The sequence below is a fragment of the Ambystoma mexicanum genome, chromosome 10 (genome assembly GCF_040938575.1).
Source record: "Ambystoma mexicanum isolate Mex_15411 chromosome 10, UKY_AmexF1_1, whole genome shotgun sequence".
NCBI classification, from domain to species: domain Eukaryota; kingdom Metazoa; phylum Chordata; class Amphibia; order Caudata; family Ambystomatidae; genus Ambystoma; species Ambystoma mexicanum.
The window spans coordinates 1,473,512,541-1,473,540,339 of NC_090932.1; the positions used below are offsets into that span (position 1 = coordinate 1,473,512,541).

The 27,799-nt window shown below is 47.3% G+C and overlaps 1 protein-coding gene across 1 annotated transcript in view; it reads left to right on the forward strand.

Moving 5' to 3' along the window:
• The window catches only part of P2RX7 (purinergic receptor P2X 7), a 356,033-nt gene that overhangs the window by 19,315 nt on the left and 308,919 nt on the right, over nucleotides 1-27,799 (forward strand). The window contains exon 2 of the mRNA XM_069619560.1: nucleotides 6,702-6,834. Within this exon, the coding sequence (XP_069475661.1) occupies nucleotides 6,702-6,834 (133 nt within the window). The remainder of the gene's footprint in view (nucleotides 1-6,701; nucleotides 6,835-27,799) is intronic.

Consider the following 27,799-nt stretch of genomic DNA (forward strand, 5'->3'; position numbering starts at 1 on the left):
ATCGATGGTAACATTTGTTTGGGAACACAGCACATTCAAATGAAAGGCAAGGGTTTGGGGATTTGGAATAAATGGGAACATTAGTTTTCAGACCATTCACTTTCAAAGGGAATGCAGGGTGTTGGGATTTTCGTTTTGAGCCAGGGACCACTTTGTTCACAGAACCAGTCTGGAGAAATGGGTAATGGAGAATTTCGTTCCTTAAAGGAAGTCTGGGGTTGAATGAAAAAAATAGTTACCAATTACTTTATAGGCTGCAGTCCTTGAACTGGGAATGAGATTTGTAAATTTTGAATTTTAACAAGCATCATTCTGCGATGTTTCTATAGGGGAATTAATTGAATTATTATTCAAATGGGTTCTGGGTCTACACAGCCGCCCCCCACACACAATTATGGGAAAGGATTAAGACTGGTAGTTTCCCCACACATTTAATAGCATTGGGATATGTCTACTTACATGCCAGGTCTTTTATTAGCTCAGGAGGCCAGACAGGTTTTAGGTCCCTCTTTTGGGAACAGGTAGCACGGCTCACACCACATGTATGGACAACTCTGCTATTCTCAGCAGGGCCCATTCTTGTTTGTAGGCTGTCTCCCTCAGATAGGGCTCCCAGTTTTCCAAGCAAAAGTCTTCAGTAAAAGTCTGTGTCTGTCTCCTCCTCCTTTTCTTTGGACTCCCTCTCTCTCCGTTTGTCTCTTTCCACCCTCCTCTTTCTCTCTCCCTCTGTTTTCTCTCCAGTCCCTCCCCTGGGCCATAGGGTAATGCTATTATATAGTTCTCATGACACATCCACATTATGAATATTCCCACGCATTGGATTGAAAGTTCATTTTCTCCCCCACCTCTCTAGTCCGGCCTCTGCCAGCCAACAGGGCAAGTGCTAGGAGGTCCAGATTATGGATAATGAGTGGAGGAGAGAAGTGCATCTTTTTAAAGTTGAATTTTAACTTTCTTCAATTTACAGAGCACCACCATACAATATATATTTTCTGATTCAGCAATGTATGCCGGGTCTGGGGATCCTCCTTTGACCACGGCATGCCCTTCCTGAGCCAAATAGTTATGAACATCAAACTTCACAAAACGCACATTAATTTTACATTCTATCCACTCACCAAGATTTTGATTTCTGTCATTTATAGGAGTCACAATCCCATTTTTATCTCTAGCACAAATTAACCACATTGCATGATGTTGATATTTACATAAAACTGACAGAAACTGACAGGCATTTTGTGATCTTTAATATGAGTCCTGGATGAGCCTAATGGGGCTCAAAATGCTCTTTTTTTATCAAGGAAAGTGAGTCCTGCATTATTCCATAGTTTTACATTAATATAGAATCTTCAGTTTCACTTTTCGAAACCCAGGCAGTTTTGTTTCTCCAAGTCACATGACCTGGACATCTGCATGGCTCTATTTTGTCCCAGTTTAGCAATTTAGTCCATTAGGCCTGTTGAAACCTGAGGCACGTATTATTGGTATTGTAAAAGTAGTCTGAAATGTGAAGCCGGTATTCCCTTTTCTGACCCCTTCCATGTTTTCGATCTCTGAAAATTGTATTTCTTAGCAATTTGCTAAGACCTGCATTCCTGGTATGCATTGCCCCAAAGATCCAGATGCTATCCAGCAGTTCAATGGGGAGCTGCAAAAGCAAACTACAATCACGTTTGCAAGATGAAAGTAGTGTCTTTTAAATCAAAAGGTGTGTTTTACGTGTCATACATTTTATTTCTATACATTGCATTTGGGCCTTCTTTCCATGGATAAGTATATTTCCTTAATCTAACAGTTGAAAAGACATGAGTTTTTATCCTGAACCAAACGTGGGCCACAGTTTAACATGGAAAACCGGTGTCCATTTTAAAATCAAGTAGGCCTTTTCCATTTAAATAATGTCGGTTTGTGTGTTGGAAAGTAAGTTTCTGTTCGTGTTAAATGTAATATGTCACTCGGCTTCACTTTAAGATATGTCACTATTCCTTTTTTATTTACAAAATGTACAACATTTGAATGCATCGCAGTCTCGTGGATCATGCTGCTGTTTTGTTATTCTCGGTCAAAATGTGCCTTTTCTCATTTTACATGAAGTCGCCATATGCAGCAACACATGTCTTTTGGAATCCATTGATGACATTCAGCAGTATTAAGTCATAAGGTACACTTTTCTTCACCTGGGTGCCTTTCCATTTTGGTAATGTTGAGCGAGGCCCACTTTTCACATTAATTCGTCCTCGCATTGGAAAGTAAGTGTTTTGGGCTGGCCTGCATGTTTCAATGGGTCTCATCCATCAGCCAGCTTTAATCTCGCAGTATTGGCCTTGTTTGACGCTCAGTTAATATCATTCTGGTGCTGAATGTGTACCCCATATCGTACTTTAAAATGTAAATTGCATGGAAGGGACTTGTTACATATACCCTTGAGTGCAAACGGATCCCTTGAATGCGATTTTTATTTTTTGCTCTAGGAAGTGCAAAAAAAGCATAAGTGCAGGCAAAAATACCTGTACACATTTATTTATTCACTTTGCAACAGGCAGTGGTTGCAAATTTAGCTGGTGTATAAAGCAGTCAGATGCCACAAGAATCCAAAGCATTTGCGTTACTATGAAAATGCCATACTGGCATGAATGCTTTTGCCTTTTTATAACGCAGAGGATGGGGTTGCGGAAAAGGCAATACCGTTCCATGCCTGCGCTATGCCATACAAACGAATGAAAATATTGCGTAGTATAAAAAACATAAATGGAACCTTTACGTATATATATTTTACACATTCAGTAGTAACTCTGGCTATTATACAAGTATGATCCCATGGTTTCAAGTGCACTTGCACAAGCGAATGTTAGCAAATCACACATTAGTATATCTTGTTTTTTGGCAAACGTTTACGTTGTCTTGTATCCAGGCTCCTTTTACCTCAGCCTTCTAATGTAAAGGAACAATCCCCACACAGCCAGTTATACCAGCCCTGCTTAGCCCCTGCCATTACTTGCACAGTTGTGCAAATTGGGCTCCAGCCCCTTTCACTCGCCCTTCCCCAAATTCAAGGCAATTTCTGATGGGACCTGGTGACCTTCAGAGTCGCTGAACGGGACGAAATGTTGACTCTAAACAGAGTCCGTGTCTGTCCAATTACTTTTCTTTTGTTCTCAGCAGTGCATTTCTTAGGCAGTTTGCAGTGCAGTGGGGACATTTACAACTGGAAGACCTTGGCGCAACTCCAATTAACTAAAAGAATCTGTGTCTGCTTCCAAGACAAATGCAGTGTGTGATAAATAAACAAACAAAAAATTAAAAATAAAGCTCACCTTTTTAAAGATTAGTTTACAGGCATAATATCCACTACATTGACCTGCAAAAAAAGGATTTACTTTTATGTGGATATGAAATGCTATTAACACCATGCATTACAGCTAGCTGGAAGTTTTATACACTTTTCTTTTTTCCTGAGGAGAACCATGTTTGTTTTGACGTAGTTAGGAGAACCAAGTTTGTTATGCCGTAGCATGAGTTTGAACCTTGATTATAAGATGCGTTTCGTTTCTTGCATAGGCTGATTAATATGGCGTTAATCCCCCGCTCCAAGTGCTGGACCCGGGGGGCGGGGTGGGGAGGAGTGGTCCAGCAGCACAAGTTATCAGCCCGAGTGAAGCGAGGGCAGATAACGAGGGATATGGGCCATTACACCCCCTTCCAACCCTTGGACCGGGGATTAAGGCTATAAGCATCCCAGGTTGTCAAAGCGGTAACTCGGGGCGCTAAAAAAAGTGTTTTCCTTCGTTCAACAGGACAGACGCCGCATGCGTCCTGTTGAGCGAAGGAAAATACTTGTGCAAGATGGCCACCATGAAAGGGAAGGCGGGGCTCTGTACTGAGCCCTTCTTCCCTTTCCATGGCGGCCTGCGGGAGCCAAGATGGAGCAGCTGCGGCAAGTGCCGCCGCTGCAATAAGTTAAGTAGGCAGGGTGGGAAATGAGGGGGGGGGAAAGGGGAACGGAGGGTGGGGGAAGATGGTGGCAGGGGGAGCCGGCCATCAGGCGGCATTGAACACTGGTTTTCATCGCCGATTCAAGGCCGCATTCCTAGCCACCTGATTGGCTGGCTGGCTGGCTGGCTGGCTCCCTCTGCTAGGTTGCTAATTTTTGTTATATGTATTGAGCTGTAGATGTATTGTTACTGGGGTCTTATTGAACATACACATTGAAGATTATATTTGAGTGTATATAAGCTTGGTCATAAACTGTAACCTCTATTAGTGAAAGTCCAAATGTGTGGATTTGGGGCTTGGCAAAGCTTTGCTAATTCCACACTGTTTCACTAATCTGCACCAAATTGTGCATAGTTGGCTGTTCGGACCCTCCAGACATTACTGGCTACATGACATTTGTTCACCATACCCCTGTCCTTGGATTTCAGCACCTTCACATGTGGGATGGTTGCCTGAAATCGGCGAAATATCAATGTGCTAGTAGAAGGATCGGTCTCGAAACGAGGAACATAACTGGGGCCCTCTCGAAAACCACATTTCAAGGCCGTGGGATGCACAGTTTCCGAGATATTTGCACCGCAACAAACTGCACCACACCAGGGTGAGCCGACAGGTGGCGAGAGAGCATAGAAGGTCCCAGTATGCAGCAGCACACCAACTCTCGCCTACACCCCCCGCCCTCCCAACATCTGCTCCGGGGTATGTCAGCCAGTCACACATGCCTCTTCTTAGTGCGTTTTACTTCAGGGTGCAAAGCACATCAAGCGATGAGCGTACCGGAACAACAACCTATGTGAAGTGTTTCAGTGTAGCCAGTTAGGTGTGCTGCTATACCAGAATGGCATAGCCATATTTGCTTTCTGCGGTGAATGGGTGTTTGGCCGTGCCTGCGGCCTGTGTCCACAGACGTGGTGTAAGGTATACGTACTGTATGCTTTTAATGTAGTTTGGTGCAGGTCTAACCACATTTGGATTTGAGACTCCCAGGTAGTGGGGGAGAGGCCTATGGCCAATTCAGCTCTCCCAGATTGGTTACTTTGGGTTTGGGACTTTAGGGGAACACAAACCGAGATTGCCTAAACTGGTGAAGGTCAACTAGATTGGATAGTTGGGGGCTTTATTTCGAATGGCTGCCATTTGTGGTTCACAAAATTATTACCAGAGACCTTTTTGGGGGTGAAAGTGTAAAATGGGCATATTACAGCTTTGATGGGTTGCCTATTAGTGTTGCAACAGGGAGGAGGGCAAGAGGACTGGAATATGGACAATAAAGGCTTTCAGACCATATTGCATGTGTGTGGACCCACACATTTGGGCCCAAAGGCCAAGGCTGGGCTTCAGATCTCAGCAGGAGAGCTTGCAGTATCCTTCAAATTCTGCAGGGCCATGCCCAGTGATCCTTTAGACCCACAATTGTATTGGTATTGATCTAGCGCTAGTGAAACTGGGCAGAATTAACTGCATCTGGGCACAAGTGGCCACTTTGGTGATTTGGCAGGGCCTAAGGGGTGGCCTTTGGAGCAGGGGTGTTGGTAGGTCTGATTGGGGGGGGGGCTATTGGGACTCGGGGCTAATTAGCCTTTTTGTTTTAGCCCCTGAGCTTCTTCCTGGGGCTACAACCAAAAGACTATAGCCCCTCCTGAGCCCCCCCAGCAACGCCTCTGCTTTGGAGCATGTCCTGGGGCTAAGTGGATACTGGCCAACTAATCCACAATGGTGGTGGAGCGGCCACTCGGCCTGCCCCAGGTTGGGCCCAGCTGCATACTGTATGGGTTGGAAGGGACCAGGGTAAGGCTGAAGGCCATGCCTTTGGCAGAGTGGCCACTGGCTCAGACCCCCAATGGGTATAATGGCCAGGCTAATTTTGCCTCTGGAGTGGTATGGGATTTGCCAGAGCCTATGGCCCTAAGCCCCCCCCGCCAAATTGGGGCACATGATGCAGGTCCAGTGCAAAGGCAATGCCGGGGATTACTGTTATATTGTATATCGTCATTTAAAAGAAGTTGAAATTAAGTGAACAAACGTGGCTTAAAGGGGCGTTCTAGTTAAGTTGGCCTATTTAAAAAGAAATAATGGTCAGTGAAAAGCTTTCATTTAGGGAAATTCCAATTGCAGCACAAAACGTAGCCAATCTTCCAGTTTTTATAGCGGCTAGAAGTACAGCAGCGCCAAAGTCAAACCACGATAAATTGAGCCCTGCCATTTTCTGCTCGTGACATCACATATGCAAACACTAATGACGGGTATGTCAGCCAACTTTGAACTGGATTTCAGCAAATAACAATATATCCTACTTATGTTCGTTTAAAAAACGGTAAAATAAATAAATGGAAGCCCCTAGTTCCTAGGGAGGTTAACATACATAGAGATGTCCTGATCAGTGAATGGTGGTGGCGGAAGTTGCTTTGTTTTACTATGGCAGTGGCACAGTAATCGTTTTTTAGAAACCATAATTGGCAGATGTTAGTGTTTTTTTGTTTTTTTTTGCAGTGCATATGTTCTAGTTTTATTGGAAGTGATGGCTTTTCTGACCTTGATTATTGGAACCCTGGGACAATCCCAGTTGTGAAAAGAGGACGGTTACCAGGGCTTGGTGTGTGTGGTTTAGTATTGTGCCATGTACAACTGTTAAGGTTGCCTTCCTCTGGGAATTATTAGGGGTGCTGTGACACATTAATATACCGTGTGTTTTTCCTTCTCCCACTCAGCTTTGTATTGGTGACTGATAAACGATATCAGAAACAGGATTCGGTCATCAGTTCAGTCCACACTAAAGTGAAAGGAGTAGTGGAGGCGGACAACCGGATTTGGGATACGGCGGAGTACACGCTGCCCATGCAGGTAGGCCTGGCTACTTCAACGTACTGTTCTATCCGCTCCTTCAGTTGTATGTGTTCACGCGTGGCCTATCCTGACATTCAACCTGGTTTCTCTGGGGCTTGTCTCATTGACTTCATTTTGGCCAATCTTCTTGTATGTTGTTCTGAAAATCCTGTATTTTCACAGTTCTGGAGTGGTTGCAAGTAGTGCCATCACAGTTTAGTGCCACAAAGGTTTTCTTAAGATGTGGTTCCTGGATTTTACATTTAATCATGACCAAGTCATGTGCAGGTGCTGTACAATAATGTCCTACTTGGAAGTTGTAGAGCCTTGTCATTGTGTGGCCATTTCTGACTAGAGGGGCTTGCAGCACACCGAGAATGGGATACAACAAGTGGCTCCGATAGAAGACTGCAACGTTTGCTGCAGAGGAAAGCACTAGAAATCCATTGTCCTATCCATACAAGTTTGAATTCTTCCCCTTTTTATTTCCCCCCTTTTTTCCTTCCCCTATCATAATACATGCGTGAAATGCCATAGCTGAAAATAATCCCAGCATATGGGAATTTCATGTTTGAACCTGAAACTAGTGAACCTTGGTCGATTTTGTGGTTGCAGGTGTGGGGGGCAATTTTCTCAGAGCAATTGGAGTTTCTTCAAAACCCATTTTAAAGAAATTGGTCCGCAGTAATCGTGCCGGCGGCCGGGAAGTCGGGTGACAGCAATTTCGTTCATCCCCATGGAGTCCTAGGACTCCATGGGAATGGGGATACGTTGTTAATGGTGCGGTGCTTCTGTGACTGCTTTGCCTGCCGTGACTGCTGTGCCCGGCAATGTCAGACCTGTCTGGCACAGCGGCTCTGGCAGGCAAACCTGTACTTTTTCGGTCTGGAAACACAGGTGCTGGTAAGCTTACTGCCACAGTTGTTTCTGGACCGGCAAACTTGGAATGAGGCCAATTGTATTCCTGTCTTGCCTTCTTTTCTGCTGCTTTGTAAACGAATTGCCAGTGTGTTTCGTAATCCCTTGCATGTATGACTCACTCCTTTTACATGAAGCAGCATGCCCTGCTTTGGCAGTCCTTTCAGTGAGAGGGAATTTTGCGATTTGACTTGCACAACTGGAGCTACAACAGGGAATCACAGGTGCCACATATGAGCTGTGGTGTTCCCTAGATCTGGCTGGTTCTACAAAGGGCATAGCCATGCTTAGCCTGCTTACATTTTAACCTGCTAAGAGTACTTGAGCAGATCTTTGGCTTCAGCGCACCCTTTCACCAAAACTGAAGAGTCCAGGTCTGGAGATCTGATTGCCTGGATATGGAGGCCTGTCCACTCCTCTGGCCGTTTTGGTGCTCAGAAGTTGATGACCCTTTTCTGATGCATGACCGAGGGGCGAAACACCGAGTGGAGGAAAAAGCACTGGGCTTAAAAACAAGCTTGCAGTCTATACGCATCAATCATTTGAAACTCACAAGACTTACCCACAGAGACTCATTGTACAACAGCCATGCCGGCAAAGCGCAGGAAGATTTGCAATGCAAATTCCTTTCGGCTGGCATTCTGCTAGGTCCTGCTGCCTGTCACACGGCATCTCCACATTACTGCGCATTCGAAAATACCGAATGCGAAAATTTTTAAGATTTTGCTTCGAATTGCGTAGCAATTCCCTGTGCAGGGTGGGCTTGGGTATTGTATTATGTGAGGGGAGTATCTGAGGATGCAGGGGTCTCCCTGGCAGATCAATGCACGGAAAAAAAAAAAAATTAGACGTTTTCAAATTCGGTATTTCAAATTCGAAGTAATTGCACAGATCCCTGTCGCACCACATCCAAGAAGCCACACAGGCATGGCCTATGCAGCTTCACCAACACATGGAGTTGTATTCCAAGTAGATTACCCAGGAACAGTGGCCTCAACTGCGAGTCGTGCCCCACTAACCCACTGTCCACCCAACAACTTCAACTGATCACCAAAGAAACTGTCTTTGTACCACACTCCTCTGCCGTATGCATCGTGCGTGCGTGGACACCAGCGTTCCATGCGATGGGCCATGAACGGGGCAGGCAGCGTGAATGATCAGGGCCAGACGGATTACTTTTACAATGCTTGCTTCTCACCTGACTGGAAGAAAGTGCCTCGCAGACATGATTGTCCGGTCTCCTCCCGAGACGCCCATCTGGAGGAAGTGCAACTTTAAAACTAGGAAGACCGTCTTAAAATGATAAACAAATCCTAGCAATTCCCGCCAGTTGTGTCAATGAACTCAATGTTGCATCTCACAGAGCAGGCACTGCACGTCTTTCTCCCACCCTGTTATCCACAACCTTGACGACTACTACTACCAGTCTGATGCTGTGGCCGGGATGCTATGAGGCTCATGTCGCATGGCACTGATATTATCTCATGCCTGCTCCCATCTACAATTGACCATCTTTCAGATCAGCTAATATTTACTCTGCCCGCAGACCTTGGCGATCTCGATCAAACCAAGATTCAATATTATTCTAATGCCTCAGCCATTGCAAGTTTGGACTCCTTTTATCTCTGCTGAATGTAAATGCCAGCTCTTGCATCATTAACACTGATGTACACCGGACCTGCTGCAAACAAGTAACTGGCCTGCATTTTTGAATTTACAAGGGTGCATATGTTCTGAAGCCCTAAAGAGCTAAGGAACACAAAAAGGAATTCGGTGCACTCACGACACTAAATCAGGGTTCGCAATTGCTCGGAGCTATTTACTGCTTCTATGCCTGGAGAGCCTGGTTAGCTTGGAACCAACAGCTACCAGGAGCTGCTTTTGGCTTCAGGGGCCAACTGGTGCCATACACACGTGACATTACCTTTCTGTATTTGGCCAAGTGTATAAAGAATTTAAAGCATAATAGTCATACAGTTATAAAGTTTGCATCTCTTATACAAGTTAATTTTTATGGCACGCTATGTATTGGGTCCCAGCTCTCTAGGAGGTAGCCCCTGCTTACTAGCTGAAGCATGATGACCAGGATCTACTTTTAGCTCCTGCTCATGAAATCTGAATTTGAACCCCCTGTAAATTGACGTTCTTTGCATTAACAATTACTCTGCAGGACCAAAGCCAGTCGCTCCAAGCCGAGCACTTTGTGACTTCTGAATGTGGGGAAGGATCGACGGAACATGTCTGGTTGAGGCTCAGCACCTTCATTTTGACAAACTTGTTGCATTGGAATGAAAGCCTATCGTTGTTGGGTGCTCACCCTAACAACATGGGTTTCTAGGTTTCTTTTCCAAAGTCCTAAACAAACTGTGCTTGGGGTGAGGGCTGAAGAAATAATCTAATCTCAATGTTCTTTAATAGATGGACTGGATTTATCAAGTCTCCCTGATGTATTCCCTACTCTCTTTTTGGGGGTTTTATGATGCAAAAGGAAGTGGGCTTGCGAAGGTCCAGGGGTTTCTGTTAATACTTTAAAAGGACCGCTATTCTCAAGTGTAAGGATGGGGTAGAGTGTTGAAATGTCCTATCTGATCTTGTCAGCACACCTAACAGGGTGGACTATTTGGCTTGACCAGTTCAACAGTGCACCAGGTAGAGGGAACGACTAAAAGCTGTGCAGATGTCTCTATGGGCCTAGAGGAGCTTCCACAGCTATTAGCCCTAGCCCATAGAATGCATCTCTAAACCTTTTGTCTTGCGTATTTGTATGTTCCCCATGGATATTGTTGAGGACTAACCCCTACAGTGCCTAGGGCATCTACATACAACTCAAGAAGTAACAGTCTCAAAGTTACCTGGCGGTGGAAACGTAGCAAGTGGAAGGCCCTATTCTAAAAGGCCTAAATTCCCAAAACAACCAGTCGTACGTCTCCTAAAGTAACCAACTGCTTACCCCAAGAATCCCTCAGAGAACAGACCTGTGTCATTGTAAAATCCACAAAACGGTTGTCTTCAATTGCTCAGCCAATCACTTGTTTGACCCTCTCCAATCTGGATTTCAGTTCCAACACACACTGTGCTCGTTGAAATATCTCCAATTTGCCTCACTTTTTCCTCCCTCCCTCCTTGCCTTCAAGAACACCATAGTCTAATGGGTGTCCTCTTATGCTCCCCTGACCTCACCTTCTCCATCTCATGGGACGCAAGCACCTCCTCTCAACACCCTTTCCTGTGGTTGTTTCTCATGGGATCATCCTGGGCCCAATTCTCTTCGCTCTTTTTCCTGCTTGCTCCACCCCACTGCAATGCTCTCCCCCCCCCAGCCAAATGGGACTTCAACTCCACTTGCTAGCAATGGAAGGAACGCCCCCAAACCCTGCCACCCTTCTATCCAAACTAACCTGCCCCCAGACTACGCTATGGGCCTCATTACGACCCTGGCGGTAAGTGAAAAACGATGCCGGTAAATGATTACCGGCAACGCTTACTGCTAGGTCCGATCATGACCCGAGAAAGTGCAATCAGCGGCATCGTAGTTAACGGTGCCGCTAACGTCACCAAGCTCGCGCGCATGCGAGCTCCCATGGCGTAAATACCGCGCAAAGGTGGGAAAATCACGAATCAAGCGGACATGCTCTTAACACCCTTGCGAAGCACGTAAAGTACCTTACCGCCATGGTGCTAATTCCGCCACCGCGAACCAACCGCAAATGGCCATGTGCAGTGTTCCCAGGTGCACACAATCAGCACAAGTGGAGGCAATACACTCACCAAGTACAAAAAGAGCACACCCCACCCCTTCCCACACCCGGTCACACTCCCCAATGATTCCAATACGACTAGCAATGTTGGGGCTGGAGGACCTGATTGCAATGCAAGTGCTACAACTACAACAACAGGCAGCACAGAGGAGACGCAGGAGGAGAAGGAGAGCAGGGCCAGCAAGCCCCACCAGCACAGCCAATGCCACCACGCAGGCAGCCCCCAATCCCACGTATCAGAGCCAGTCCATTCAACCTCACCGCTGAGCAGATCCACACCTTGTACCGTTTGGATCGGGACACCATCACCACCATCGTGGACATGATGCACAATGACATCGTCAGCATGATTGAAACAACCACCGCCATCCCCCCACCTACTGAAGGTAGTGTCTGTGCTCCACTTCCTGGCCACAGGCACCTACCAGCACACTGCACGTACGCTGATCCAAGTGCTCGATGCCCTCCTCAAGCACACAGACGACCACATTTCCTTACCACGGTCTGCCCAGGAGATCGCAAACACCAAAGTGAATTTCCATGCACTCGTCGGCATACCTGGTTGCATTGGTGCCATCGACTGCACCCATGTGGAATTGGTGGTCCCACATGCCATTGAGGTAGCAACCGTAAGCTATTCCACTCAATCAACGTGCAAATGGTATGTGTCGCCAACAGGATCATCACACATTGTTGTGCCCGATTCCCCGGATCAACCCATTATTCAATGGTCCTGCGTAACTCCACAATACCACGCTACATGGAGCGACATGCAGGGCCAAGATCCTGGCTACTCGGTGAGTCACATGTCATGGCCATGGAAATGTGAAGTGGGTAGGTGATTGACGTACCAAGGCATACTTTACCTGGCTGAAAGGGGGGGGAGATACATACTTTACCTGGCTGCGAGTAACATAGGCAATGGAGCCAGCTCATACCCTGAAGCAGCCCAAACTTTAGCTGACACCTGAACACATAATGCCCGATGTAAGCAGCCCTACCATGTGAATGAAGGTGTGTCCCAACCATGATACAACCATCTGCAAGTGCACTGTACTGAATCGGACCGCATCCACCTCAACAAAATGCACCTACATGCAATGACTTCAGCCAATACACGGCACCAAACGCCATCAACTCAAAGGCCAGTCTCCCATAACTGCGCACAAAGGAGGCACATGATGGACATAAACATCAATACACCACTACACAGACACAGAGGCCAAAATAAATTGCATAACAACATTTGTAGTGCTCAGTGAGGTCATCATGAGGCTGAGAGCAATGTTGCCATGATGAGAGCATTGATATCACTGGACATCTGCCAGATCACCAAAACAACCGCTATGGACTAACGCAGTGGATGGGCACTCGCAAGGCACTGGACCCCCCCCCCTTGCATACACTGGTTGATGGCATGCAAAACAGTCCATGAGAGGAATACACATATACCGGTCACATAGTGTGACTCCATTCGTGCATGTAAATGTGGTACAAAGTAAGAGATGACTGCATGCCATGGTGGCACGTCATGATTTGAAGTTTGATGTCCTGACTGACACATACATTGTTGCCCACATACAGGTGATGCAGGCTATCCCTTGAAGAGGTGGCTCCTTACCCCAGTCCGGAACCCACAGAACCAGCACGAGGAGGACTATAATCGTGCACATACACGAACCCGTGTGGTGATTGAGCAGACATTTGGCCTCTTGAAGGCACGGTTTCGCTGCCTCAGCAGGTCTGGTGGGGCACTCCTGTACCGCCATGAGAAGGTGGCGAAGATCGTCATGGCATGTGCAATGCTACACAATATGTGCATCAGACGAAATGTGCCCCTGACGCTGAACTGCAACCACCTGACAATGAAAATGAGGAGGGTGCAGAAGGGGCAGCACCTCAGGGAGGAGGCGATGCACAGGAGGGACGTGCCATGCGTCAAACTCTCATTAACCAATGCTTCTAGCACACACGGATGGTGTGTGTCACATGGAGATGGCACTTGGGGCACTGTGTGTGTCTGGGACATACACACTGTGGGCTGTTCACCAATAAAGCACACATGTGATTTGTGCACAAGCAAAAAGTGTATTGAAAATGTGATTTGAATGAACACACTCACTATCCCCCTCACCCCTCCACTCCCCAACACACCCACTCCCCCCCCCTCAACTCCCCAACACACCCACTCCCCCCTCAACTCCCCAACACACCCACTCCCGCCCCCCCCCTCCCCCCCTCAACTCCCCGCAAAAGTGTGTGGATGCCTGTGGTGAAGTGTATAATGTGGGATTGTTCCACTGGGCGGCCTCTATTGGCAGCTCTCTCTCCCGGCCCCTGGGGCACCCCTGCCTGAACTCCGCAGGTTCCTGCCCGATCTGCGGACGGGGCTGCTTGGGGTCGAACTGGCAGCGGAGGAGGTACTTGGCTGCTCATGAGGACACATGTCCCTCATTGGTTTAACGAGCTCCGAGAGCACGTGCGGCACCACGGCGAGTTCTGCACAGATATCCTTGGTGGAGGATTGTATGGCTGCCTTCACAGTATCTGCACATTGTTGCATTTCCGCCCTTGCACCTCCACATTCGGCCACATGCTGAGTCAGGAGTGAGGACAGTTGGTGTTGGCGTGTGATGATTTGGTCCAGCGACTCTTGGTTTTTTTGGGCAATGGATAATGCCAGTGGCGTGTCGATTGTGCTGCTCCCCTCCTGCACATCTTCCACTTGGCATGGAGTGGCTGGCCAAGAGTCATCAAGGGATTGCCCCTGTGTGCCATCATCATGCTGGCTGCATGGGGACAGGTAGGGGGAATGAGGGTGGGCAGTGGGGGGACATACAACATCAGCATCCTCCACATCACTATCCGAGCTAGCTGCAATGGCAGCAGTCTCCCCAATCGTGCTGCTTCCTGCGGACACATGCCCTTCAGTGGGCAATAGTTGGTCGATGTCTGTTGCTGGTGGTACCGTGGTGCTTGCCTTGGTGATTATCGGTGCCCTGGCCTGTGCCCGTAGATTTTGGCTGCTGTGGGGGTTTGTTTTGTACAGCAGAGGTGGAGGGTTGGTGTGGTGGTACTTCGGGCCTGGCCTTCTTGGCAGGTGTGGTGCCAGTGTCTTCATCGCCAAGGTCCGAATGAGAGCCTGTGGTGGAGCAAAGGAGGGAAAGTGTTATTGATGGGTCTGCGGACATTGAGCAGGCATTGTGATGACTGCCTTCATTTTGATAACTAGATGGTGCACATTGGAGGCAGTGACATACAGGTTGCCACCCTTTGGGTGGAAGAAGCATGGAGGAATGTGGGTGCCTACAGTAAGGGTGTGCATACTGCATGTGTACAGGGTGGAGGTCAAAAATGCCTGTAGGCAGTCTTCTGCTGATGTGTCGCGTTAACCCTATTAGGCAACATTGCGCTTCACATGATTCTGGACTTCAGTGAGTTTGGCATGGCTTGATTTAAGGCACCTACCTACGTCACCTGATGTCGGGGCTCCTCTCTCCATTTCTCCGACCCGCCCCCTCCTCGATGCTCTCGATGCCAATGGTTGTGGCACATATCTCCTCCCATGGCTACAATTTTATCGGTGACTCTGCTCCTCCACCAGTTGCCATGCCCAGGTTTTGTTAGCAGACAGTATATTCCTTACGCAGAGCCAGAGATCGTAGTATATTCCTTACGCAGAGCCAGAGATCGTCCCACCTTTTCCGGCACTGTCTTGCGTTGCAGGGTGTTGTGCCAACTGCACTGACCCGCTGTGCTACGATGGCCCATATGGCCTTTTTCTGTGCTATCGCCGGTCTGGTCATCTCTGTTGAAAATATGACATCAGCGTTTTCCTGTAGGATTTCGGCCAACATGTTGAGCTTCTCCCTAGTGAAGCGCTCCTGCCGCAGCCGATCACAACTTTTTTTCACAACTTTCGGCATTCTGACAATGGGTGGATGTAGGTGAAGGTTTGTGGCGGTTCAGGGGGTCAGATGTCCACTGGTTGCGGAGGATGGCAATGGATTCTGATTTTAAAGATGGCCGCCGTGCTCTTTCCCGTTCCGTTGCGATGACGCAACTTCCGGATCCGCTCATTTACGTTCAACGCTAATAGCGGTCACCGCTATTTGCGGTGATCGCTAATATCGGTGGGAGGGGTGGCGATAGTGCACCTTGCACGGCATACGATGCCGGTAGGTGCCGCTTTTTGGGACGTTACCGGCATGGCGCAATGCTCGTGCCCGAGAGGTCGTAATGTACCGCTTTTAACGGTGTTTGGCCAGCACGGACACGTTAGTTGCGCCATGCCGGTAATGTCCATTACTTACCGCCAGGGTCGTAATGAGGCCCTATGTATTTTTGAAATATGTAAATACTGGTCTCGGGCTCCTGATATTAAAATGATGTAATGTCCTCTTATCCTGGTCCCCGATTTATGTTATTCTTATCCCATCACCGCCTGGTATACGTCATTCAATACAGCAATGCTCTTATGTAAAGGCTCCTTACCGTAAGAGTGCCCCTGCACGCTTATAGCCTACTTTTTATAAGCAATTTCTCTTCGAAATGACACCTTTTTCATAAATAGAAAAATGTCCCTAATCTAACATACCCCATATTCCGGAGGTAGGCCCAACTATTTCTTTCCTGGTCTTAACACAAATCCTACAGTATCCATGTCCAGCTCAGCCCTGACTTCTCAGGCACCAGGTACGCTTTATACTTTCCATCTAGAAGTCAGTATCTCAGTTAGCATCACCATGCCAAACTTTCAGATGGGGTTACCACCCAAGTGTACCAGCAAGTATTTCTTACTCCCCTTTGTCTTAATGGGCCTTTTCTTTGCCATGAAGTATTTTCCCCCTTTGTCTGGGTTTACCAGCAAGAACCTCTCCCACCTTGCCAGGGCATTTGTTGGGTTGAACTCCTTAACACCCACCAGCCCCGGCTTGCACTACATTTGTGATACTTTCTCTGCAAACTGAGCTTCACCAGGGTCTTGCTGGTGCCTTTCATCTTTCTGGGCTTTGCTCAGTAAGGTTATGCAAATATCTGTAGCAAACTCTGTTTACTTGGTATAGAGCCCCCAATGCACCTAGAGCCCCCTAGTGTCTCGGATAGAGTCCCCGCTGACTCTGTTCCATTTTCCTTTCACCTCCTTAGCTGGGACTGACTGCTCTTGTCTTCTGCGTCTTTTTATATGCCCTTATTACTCCAAGTGATTATCTTATTATGCCCAGGCTAAGGGATTGGTCTACTCCATTTCACTGTCCTGCCTGCTCATGTGTGCTGTCTGCATAGGTATGTAGCCTATTCCTAGTAGCCACCAGATTGTGGTGAGAAACCCACTAGTTCCCGGGGATCTGTCATCCAGGTTGCCAGGACACAGCCATCATTTTTAGATACAGTTCCTGGGGGTGGATCAGTGTGGGAGGATCACCTGGGTGAGGGGGTCTTCGTGGAGTGGGACACCGGATGGTGAGACGCGGTGTCCCCCTTCCCTGTAACACCTTTACCCCTCCCTACCAGGTAGGGTACTTAGGAACTCACCCCCCCCCCCCTTCACAACACAAACACTTTCTCATGGACAGCCCGCTATGAGATAAAACTGACTAACACCAGAGCTATATACCTGGTGTGTCCCAATACAATGGTAGGCAGGGTAAGGCAATTACTGAACATCGCACACACCTGACTTCCATTACTCTTCCCCACACAGATGAAAGACAGAACACAAGAGCACACTCTGAGCGAGGCAAAGCACACGAGGAAACAGAATTTCCACGATGGCAGTTTAACACGAGGAGGAAGACGGCGAACCCAAAGGGGATCACCAGGAGGGAAGTTCCCTTGACCTTTTCGACAAGGAACAGTTACTTTCATAAAGCCTTGAGAATAGAAAGGGTAAGACCAGGAAACCAGGCTGGGGAATCCTGCATTGTGTGTTGGAGGGACGCCTTGCCCTCCGGCGTCGATAACCAAGGTGGGAGGAATCGACAGCTGCCATGCTACTGTCCTTGGCTCCAACAGAGCAGTGTTAGTGAATCAACAGAGCTGGTGAGTTGGGGAGACCGATACAAGGCCGGTCTGTGTTGAAGACCAGGTTGCAAGTCGCAACATTGTATGGTGAGCACTGGAACCAACCTTGTGTGACACGCGTGTGATAACCAACGTGAGTAAAGTCGAAATGCGGATAAGTGATTGAACTTTGAAACCAAGATGTGCGATACCTTTGACAGTGGTCCGGCACTGCATACATGCTCAAGCAAAGGTCTCTGTAAGGTTTCCAGCTGAGAGTTGACAAAAGTGAAAGAGTGGCAAAGGATTGTGAATCGAAGTGGTCCTGCAATGGGTCAAGCAAAATACCATGCACAATCGAAGTTTTCGCTGTTGATACAGTAAAGAAAGTTGATGTCATGGTCATGAAGTCAGGGGCACAGGCATGCAGGGGTCACATGTACAGGAGACCTGGGTGGACGGCTCATGAACAAAAGTAAACCAGAACATCCATTTAACATCAAAAAGCTTTTATTACGAAAATAGCACTTTAGAGGCATTAACCTTGAACATTCCATCCATTAAGCAGCCCCAAGTGTATTCTTGGGTGTGGCTGCTAATGGATTGCCTTTGCATGTGCTCACTCTCTAGGAGTGGCAGGTTGTGGCTGTTAAACCGGCCCTAATAGGCGTGTCCATGATCTCGGCTTTATAAGCTGCCCCAATCCTCAAGACAGACGCTTCGTGTTATTCTGCACTTGCAAGCAGTGTAACGCTCACCGTCGCCTGAGGTCAGACTGCCCTTTGACGATCCTGCTTCCTGGACATTCTGCTTCCTGCCAGCATACTTACCAACTGGGGGAAGCTGTTCTTACCTGTACATCTCTTCGGCAAACCAAGTATTCATCTTTACACTTTCCGGAACGCGGAAATCTTCATCTTGGCACCGCAGCACGACACGCTCCATCGTCGACAGCATCGCCTGCAAGGAAAAACAGAAGGCAAGGTTAGACATCGAAAAAACAGTTTAAGGTTGCGCTTTGCCATGCTTCGCGCTTTTCTTCAAACCATCACTTAGCTGCTGTCGAACATTGTGGTAGCATCCATCTTCCATCCGGCCGCATCTCGCGTCTCACAGCTGCATTGAGGCCGCATTTCCATCTAAGGGAAGAAAACCGAAGAGAGACATTATTGCAGGCATAAATAGGAGCAACATATGAAGACATTAAACGGAACGAACAGCATCACAAGAGCTCAAGAAAGACTTACCAATCATAAGGAGAAGCATAGTCAAAGCTGGACTGGACTAATCCTTATCGGTCATCAGTGAAGGAACTCGATCCCATTTGACGCGCCCCTGCCAGAAGTAGCAGGACAGAGAGCTTGTGTTTCATAATTCACAGATGAGCTTTATGGGCCGGTGTATGCTCACAGAAACCGTACTATGGGGTGAAGGGTTCGAGAGGTACAGCAATCTGATTGGTGCACTCGCACACTCTTTCCACGCAGGAGCAGTATTGCCACGTACCACCACTCACAGCTTTTCTACTGAGGGAGAGGCCTGAAGGGGGTGATTCAAGTTCAGGGAGGGCTGCAACCATGCCCCAACGCCTCCGCAGAGACCAGGTGAGTGTAACAGTTGATGGCAAACTAGATTAAGTTGGTCTGTGCCCGGCGGAGGGAGACTGATTGAAGATTTTGTGTTAGAACAGATCTAAGCCCGGCAGAGGGGGATCTGGGGCGAACCGTGAATCACCCGAAAAATTGGATACGTGGAAATATAAGGAAAACTGCGTATGTGTGAAATCCAAACTTTGTGTTGAAGTGGATCTGAGCCCAGTAAACTGAACAGTAAATCACCTAAGAAAAGTGTACGTAGGAAAAACCTGAAAGTAACTTTATTATTTGTTTGTTGCATCAGGCCCTCTGAAAGAAGAGACTTTGAACGACAAAGACTTTGGCACAGAATGCCATGATGTTGGAATCTTGAACTACACCCTCGTGCTAGAGAAGCCAGAGACTGTTAAGGTCGAGTGTGCTGCCTTGTCCTGTGCTGAAAATGTGGGGAAGGGAGGCCAACGTCTTGAATATCCGGACATATTTCTTGAACACTTTTTCTTTTGCATAACATCGTTTCCACACTATTTGTATTTAGAAGTAAGGATTGACAATAGGTTTATTAGTATAGGCCCTTTTTATTTTGACTAGACACCTACTAGGACTGCGTTATTATTTGATGGTCGTAGCTTGCTCCCATCTTTAGATTTACGATTAGATGGGCTTTTTTCAAACTCAATTGAAGTTCAATAAACACCCTTGATCTGTGGTCACTTGTCTGTCTTGCTGTTGATACCATGCCTTCCTTGCAGTGTCCTCTGTTGATTTGGGCCTTTGATTTCTAGATGGAGTGTAAGTGTTTAAACAACCCTACCGGACATATTGGAGTCGGGCGTAAGCTGCAGTGGGACTGCGCAATTTGAGGTTTGCTGCAGAGTCTTTCCTACTTGGGCATTTTGTGTGGGCTCGCTCACCTCTGAGCCAGCCTCTGCCAATAATACTGTGGCTCACGGGAAACACAAAACCTGTCTGTGGGGGCAGCCCCCTGACTACCCTTCACACCTCTGGGCATGCAGATGATACGGCGTGTTAAACAGCAGAGGGAGGTCCCACCTTACCAGCCTCCCGAGCAAGTTACTGGACTGTCTTTAGAAAACCATTTATCACAGAGCACTAGGGATGGGGCAAGATTTTATCGCCCCATGAACAATAGGCAGAGGCTGGGACACTCCTCACCTGCAAGTAAGGAGGGGGAGGTTTGGGAAGAAACTGGCTGCAAGAAAGTCCCTCAACCACCATGTCTCTATGCCCCCCTTCTCCCAATGATGCCCCCCCCCCTGCACCAACCCTCCCCCACCCCCCTAAAACCAGAGCATCTGGTCCCTGGAAAAAGGGCTAATCTCAACTACCAGAAAATTCCCACCTATCCCCTATTTTAGCATATTACTGTGACACACTCGCAGCACAACATATTCTCCCCTGCTTTGGGGCAGGGCTCTGACATGTTTGTCTTTCTAAGATGTTTTAAACTATAACTTGCATTCAATATGATCAGTAGGTATGGGGCGTAGGGGTCATTGTCCCATACATCTAGGGTATTGCTGTCACAAACTATTTTCCCCCTTAAGGACATTGTCAGGCTGGATTAGTCTACTTTACCAGCCAGAGACTGCCATCTTGTGCCAAAGCTTTGAGCCTCAGCAGACTGTTTTGTTGGTTCTGCATTCTAGTCTATGGCTCTGGCAGGGCTTGGGATAAATCCCCTGGTAGGTTTACAGCTCTGTTCTCCTTTTCTCCTGCTCGCCTCCATTATTCGGGGTAATGCCCATTGTAGGCTTCCAGTGTTCTTGATTTCTTTAAGTCTGGTCTCTGCAACGTCTGGGGAAAAAAGCTCTCAGCAGGATTGCAGGTTTCCCACTTCATTGTGTGTTAGGCAAGATTGTATGCCGTACCCTGTGGGAGACTGCACCAGCCTTGTCCTCGTGGCAATAGTTAACACAACCTTTGCTTTAAACATGTCCTACACACATTGGTAGAAGAACTGAGTAGCCAGGATTATCTCAATGTGAGCTGTAAGTTTGTAACAGTTTCACAATGACGGTTGTTCAAATAAACACACACAAGGTTTCTTGATTAAACACTTATTAATTTTCAGTCATCTAAGCCTTCTTCAGAAGGGAGCAACACATGTAACAATGTAAAATACACTTCAAAACACACTCTTAGTTTCTCTAAATCAGATAATACCCATTGGGGATGGCACACTGACACTTCCTTCACCCTCAGGTGACTTAAATAGCTAGGGCACTGGACATTGATTTATCACTGGTACACTTGGAGCAATACTGAGTTTGGTGCAAAATATTAGATCTGGGAATGGTTAGCAAACAATTCATAAACTGTTAAGTACTTTTAAAACCCTCCAATGCAAAGTAAATTAACCCTCTCCTGGTGGGGGGAAAGGTGAAGGTTACAAAGTCTGAGGTAAGAGACCCTCAGGGAGCCAGGACAGCCAATGTTAGTTGAGCAATGTTTAGGGGAGCTGAAGATCTTCTGATAAAGTTTGTAGATAAAGAATCGCAGAAAGGCCACAAGCTGTTCAGGCTTGTGAGGGGCTGAGCTGCAAGCAACTTGACAAAAGAGCAACCAAGACATGTCTGAACTGAGACCAGCCAGGCTACACTACAATAGGTAAGTCCTCTTAGGTTTACATTACCTTTTGGTTGGAAGAAAACAGGATCCAGCTGCACTTCGGTTCCTGTGTAGGTCTGCAGATCCTTTCGTTCCTGGGCCTCGGTCATGGGGACAAGAGGGAGGATGTCTCGGGACTCCTGCACTACGAATGGAAAGTCAGCGGCAGCAATGGGCAAACTTCAGATCAGCGGCACTTCGTGGTTTCAGCTCCTCGTGTCTCTCGCAAATGGCACCACCGCGGACTCTTGGCTGTCGAGATGGGCTTTCCTCGCATCTGGGGTCCAGCACTCTGTTGAGGTGGCTCAGGCTTAGTCAGTCCTGCTTCCTGGGAGTCCGGAGGATCTTCCTGGGGCTCTAGGGCAACTTAAAAATGAGACACTTGAATCTGCTGTTCCTCTCCCTGGCAAACCGTTCCGCAGCATCAGTGGAAGTAGAGCCAGCTCTGAGAGGATGTCCAGATGAGTTTGCTTTAGGGTTGATTGGTCCCACCAACCCAAGGGGAGAAGTCGTCCTTGCAGGGCTTTTCTAGTCGAGATGAATTCAGTTTCAGCACAGCAGCAGGGCTTCACAGGGCAAACCAACAGTCCAGGATTTGCAGCAGGCGTCTCAAGTTCTTCTTCGGATTCCTTTGTTCCAGTAGTCGACTCTGCTTTCCAAGCCAAAAGCCTTGCCTTTTTATGCAGGTTTCTCCCATTCATTCGCAGACTAGCTGTCAGTCACACAGCAGGATGGCTGTCCTCCAAGGACAGTCAGTGGGCCAATCACCTAACAGTGCATTCCTCTCACCTAGGAGATTAAGCACCGGGAGTTTCGGGCACCTCCCTCACTTCCTGCCCCTGCAAGACACTCTAGAGCCAGAGGCGGGCTTCATCAGTGAAACCTGCCAAAGACCAAGCGAACAAAGGGACCAAACTAGGTTTGGCGCGCAGAGTAAATCTGAAGGACCTTTCTAACAAGAAATGGCAAAAAGATATCGGGCCATTTTGACAAAATGGGCACCCATGGGTGCTTTACTAAGGCTGCAATTGCAGCCCGCAGTAAAAACACACACTGGTAGTAAAAAGTAAACCATTGCCACCAGTCATTAATTCTAGCTCATGAGAAACTAGACAAAGGGGATACTAAGTAACCCCTCCAGCACTCTATTGTAAGATAGTGTGGGCTAGGTCTAGAAAGTTACAATGTAAGTAAAGTCAAATTCACTTTACTGCTCTTGGAAACAGTAGTTTATCCAAAAGAAGGTATTTAAACATTTGGGAAATTTGAAGGACGCCCCTGTGCCACTGCACTGAAGGTGCTGTGTGACACAATGTAAAAAGATGATGCCTATGGAGTTTGTCAGACTCCAAAACGAAACAGAGTTCAGATTAAAGAAAAATACTTGAGAGAGTGGGAAAAAGGTCTCACTCTCCAGGATAAAAATTAAAACCCCAGCAAAAGTGCTGGGGGTCTCTAAGGTAGAGTGGGAATTAGCACATTTCTGAGAATTCTCCCTAACTCTTTGGTACGTTCTTTGCTCCTCGAGCTTACATCCACAAAGCCAGGACTGCAGCGAGTTTTATTTTTGTATATAGTGTTCTTGATTCTTCTGATTATTCAATGGTACTTTTTTAGTGCCCCTCTACTCAGTTTGTGATTGGTCCATAAAGCACTGTTGCCGTGCTAAGTCCTCCCTATAATTTGCCCAATTGTTATGATTAGTTTCCTGCTGAATCTGATTGGTATGAATTATTCCCATATGAATAATTGGTCATCATTTTGAAGTTTGGGGCAAGTGAGTTCAAGCTGTGTGGCTCCTTGCTACCCCGTTTGGCTTGGACAATGTATCTCCCGGTGGACATACAACTGTCTGAGCTGGGTGAGTGGCCAAACCTATTCAGCGTGAGCTGGAACAAGGATGCAGTGGCAGTGCACAGGAGGGAAGTGTCTCACTGGAAAGCAGGCCAACATCTGCACTCTTGTTTTTCTCTGGTCTCTCCTACCTGTGAAGGGACGGTATAGGGTTTTCCCTGATAGTAGAGAGAGGGGGGGGTAGTGTGGCAGGATGGAATACCTGTTAACTCCTTTGACCTTATTCATTTGACATCCAAGTGTGTATCCGCTGAACATCATTTTCTATGAACCTGTAGGAAGAGAATGGCATTGTATATTTATAAAGCGATCTTTTCCCACTTGTTTGGCCTCCATGTGCTTTTTCCTCGGTTGAACACCCTTGGTGACCGTAGTCGTCGTGTTTGGAAAGTTTTAGGGAGTTCAGTTTAGTAGATGAGTGTGTGCATGTTGCAGTTCTAGGACTTGGGTGGCTTGCAAGGCGTGAAGAAAGCAGCCCAAGAGGACCGACACATGGGTGGGTGCTGGTGAGGGTTAGCGATGGCTTGCTATTGTTGAGTCTGTGTGGCCAGCTATACAAAGTTCCTTTCGGGTGGTGGTTGCTGTATGCTAGTGGCAGAGGTGTTTAGGTACGTCAGATGTTTCAGTCTGGGCAGCTATGTGTGCACTGGACCGGATGTGCTTAGCCGTAGGCGTGTTCTATCATGCATGGATGCTTGGCCGTGCCTGCGGCTCTAGTCCACGCTAGTGGTGTGAGATATACGTACCTTAGGCTGCTGTGTTGCTCCAGGGCTATACTGGGGGGGGGGGGGCTGGCTTTCATAATGTGGTAGGTATCTGCATATATTGAGCCGGGATGGAGGATAAACCTGGAATTCGAGAGTTCTGTCTAGTTGGAGAGAGGCCTACACCCAACAGTGCATATTTTGGATACGGGCAAAGGACAGCTAGAGTTGAGAGTCCCACATGGTGGGTGGGAGGCCCACTCCCGATGATTCAATTTGAGTACCAGGCCTTGAGAATCTGCAGCAGGAACTGAGAATCCTGTATCAATGAAGGGAGGCCCACACCATAGGTCATGGGTTTTCAGCCTATTGTATAGTAGGTATCCGTAATGTCAGTCATCGATGGTTGGTTAAGCCTGGCTTTCGGGAATAGTTTAGTGGGGGGCCACTTATCTCATTGTTCTATGTCTCTCATGTGGTCTGGTGTGCAGGGTCTGGGAGAGTAGGATGCGAGTGTAGCCACAGCAAAGGCTATGTGTGGATAATCGTGCCCTAAAAAAGGTCAAGAGAAGGTGGGAAGTAAAAGGACCTCTTGCATCTCATTATTTCCCCATGCTTAGAATAATCTCTTTGGCTCTTACACTGCTTCTGCCTTCGGCATGAGAGTTTGGAAGGTGTGCAGTGACTCTCAGAGGGTCACCTGAATGTAACTTTCACCCCCAAATAGTTGGTAGGATGGGCAGCATTCAACCCCATAACTGGGGCACGCAATACTTTGAGGAATGCAGGGTTCGAAATTAAGATTGCCTAAGAAGTAGCTAAAAGATGCTAATGGTTATCTAGCATTAACCAGTGGCCACAAGCTACCACTGGGGACGAGGAGCTCGTATAGAGCACTCCGCAAATATGACTTCCACATAAGATGCACATACATCCTTTCTTTCCATTATTTACAACTCCTTGCGCTTTAAATGTCATGTAGATGTGCCCCAATGTTTGTTCATGGATTGTCCCATACATGCACAGTTAAATTCACATAAGGTGGGGGTGGGGGGTGGGGGGGGTGGGGGGGGTGGGGTGGGGGTGTGGGGGGGTGGTGTGTGTGGGGGGGGGGGGGGGGGTGGGGGGGGGTGTGTGTGTGTGTGTGTGTGTGTGTGTGTGTGTGTGTGTGTGTGTGTGTGTGTGTGTGTTTGTGTGTGTTATCGATCAGTAGCAGTTGGTGTCGAGCCAACTAGGCTCTTCAATGCTACAAGCAGGAGCTAAATGGCTCCCAGCTCCTTTCGAAACTCTGTGGAGGGGCCTTCAGTTCATGTCGCTTGTGGGCATCTCTGGCCACCAGAACCACTCTGGTTTCCAAAGAGGGACTGCCGCACAACCGGACTTTTCCTTTTGATTACAATAAGTGGCCAAGTTGTGTGATGAACATGAGACCAGGTGTACTATCTGATATCCTGGCCAGCTAATCTGATGTGATTGAGGACGTCGCACAGCTGAGTTTAAGGCTGTTTACTCCAATCTTGCAGCTCCGTCCAACTCCACTCTGTTTTCCTCCAACATCTGCCAAGCCTGGACTCCTCATCCCACTCTCACTAAAGATTATGCACAATAAGAGTGTCAACATACAACATAAACCAAGAAAGGAGTTGGCTGGTTGGTCCCATTTGATAGCAATTTCACACATGCTTTCTGTATTGGGGGAAGCGGTCTATAGACTCCCCTCCCCAACACCTGATTCCAGGGAGTGCAACACAAGACTACTTCTTCTCGGGCATTAGGTCCTTTGTCTATTGCTGATGTATTTCACCTAATATTCTTTTTTCCTTTCAGCCCAAGTCCTAGATTTTGTTTTACAGTTTGCTCTGTTCATTTGACTGCCCAGGTACCCTGGACATGTTTGTGTGGCAGTATAGCTAGATTCTCGCCCCTAGTGTCATGTCTGGTAAGTACATCCAATTTGCGGAATAATCCTCGATTGTCTGTTTCACAATGCACTTTAGAACTAACTTGACGTGCCGTGCGTCACAATGGGCTGCTTCTCTGACTATCCTGCTGCTTATTGGTGCAATTATGGGGGCAGCGGATACAAAGTTCTAGGCTTTTAGTTTGAGTACTCGTATCCCTTTCTTCAGACCACTTCCACAGCTCTACACTCGTCACAATGAGCTTGTATGATACTGTATCCCATGTACACCACCTGAGCACTTGGATTCCCATGTTGCATTAGCAGGCATGTCTGTACCGTAAAATCTGCACGCTTGTCGGTTCACATGGAAATTTGATTCCGTGATCTCGCACTTCAATGATGGTATGGGGCAATATGCGAAAAATGCTCTCAATCTCCTGTCCCACTGTGGATATTCAGGCACAGCAGTGGAAGGGGGAAGGAAACTGTGCTCTTAGCAGCCCTCCCTCAGAAACACCGCTGTGAGGGCACACTTCACGATATTGCAGGACTTGCACCAGGACCAGTCCAGCCACAAATTAAGCTGCAAGTTCATTGTTGGAAAACACCACCTCAACCAGCAGCCCACAACCTGGTTTACCTAACAAAGACCAGGGTCTTCGTGCCTTGTGGCCAGTGCCAACATTCTTAAGGCTTTTTAGGGAGACCAGACGGCTCTGTCCATCTTTGCTCTTCTCCAATCCCTGTCAAGCTTGGGATCTAGACTCCTTTTTTAAAAGGCTTCATGTTACTGTGACTAACCACAGTTCTGCAGGTAACTAGACCACCACAGAATTCCTCACATGAAAAATATCTCCACCCGATAGAATTTGTAAAGAATTACATGCCGTTGCCTCATCTTATAGATTTTACTGTACTTTGCTTGGAAGATATTGGTAGCCTGGTGCAATTGGGCAGATGTTAAAGCTCCAATCATGATGTTTGTCCATCGTAATACCTGCAAACTATGAAGTTGCCTAGTGTTTGGTTATCTGATCAATCATTTCAAAAGGGGGATATTGCATTCCCGCTAACTGACGCAGTCCAGAGCGTATGAGCAACGACTTTCCTCGTGAGCATAATATAATGGTTTTCTGTAATTTCACATAACCGCAATCCTATTGATAGTATGTTTCATCAAACGTGCACAGGTATTCACGCATCCTTTACAATGTTTTTTTTAAAGAACTTTGCACCAAGCATAGTCTAATTTCAAATCTTAACTCGAAGACTGTCACCAAGAACTGTATACAACTTGAAATTAAGACATTTGAAAGTTTTGATGCACGTCTTAACACAATGGAGTTAAATGCTGATGTGTCGCCTGCTACCAGTTTTGAAAAATAAATGCTGATATATGCTCATTTCTTCCACTGAAAGCTGCATAATATCTGCTGGCTCTCCTAAAAACCTCCCCTTATCTTGATGAAGATGCAGTGAATATAACCAGGATTGACCGGAGGATAGCTTGGGGGCAACGCATGCATCTTGGGAGCCAATGCATAGCAACACAGGGTTCGAATCCCGGGCTCGAGCTTAGAAACCGGTCGGTATTAAGCGTGTTATAAATGAACAATT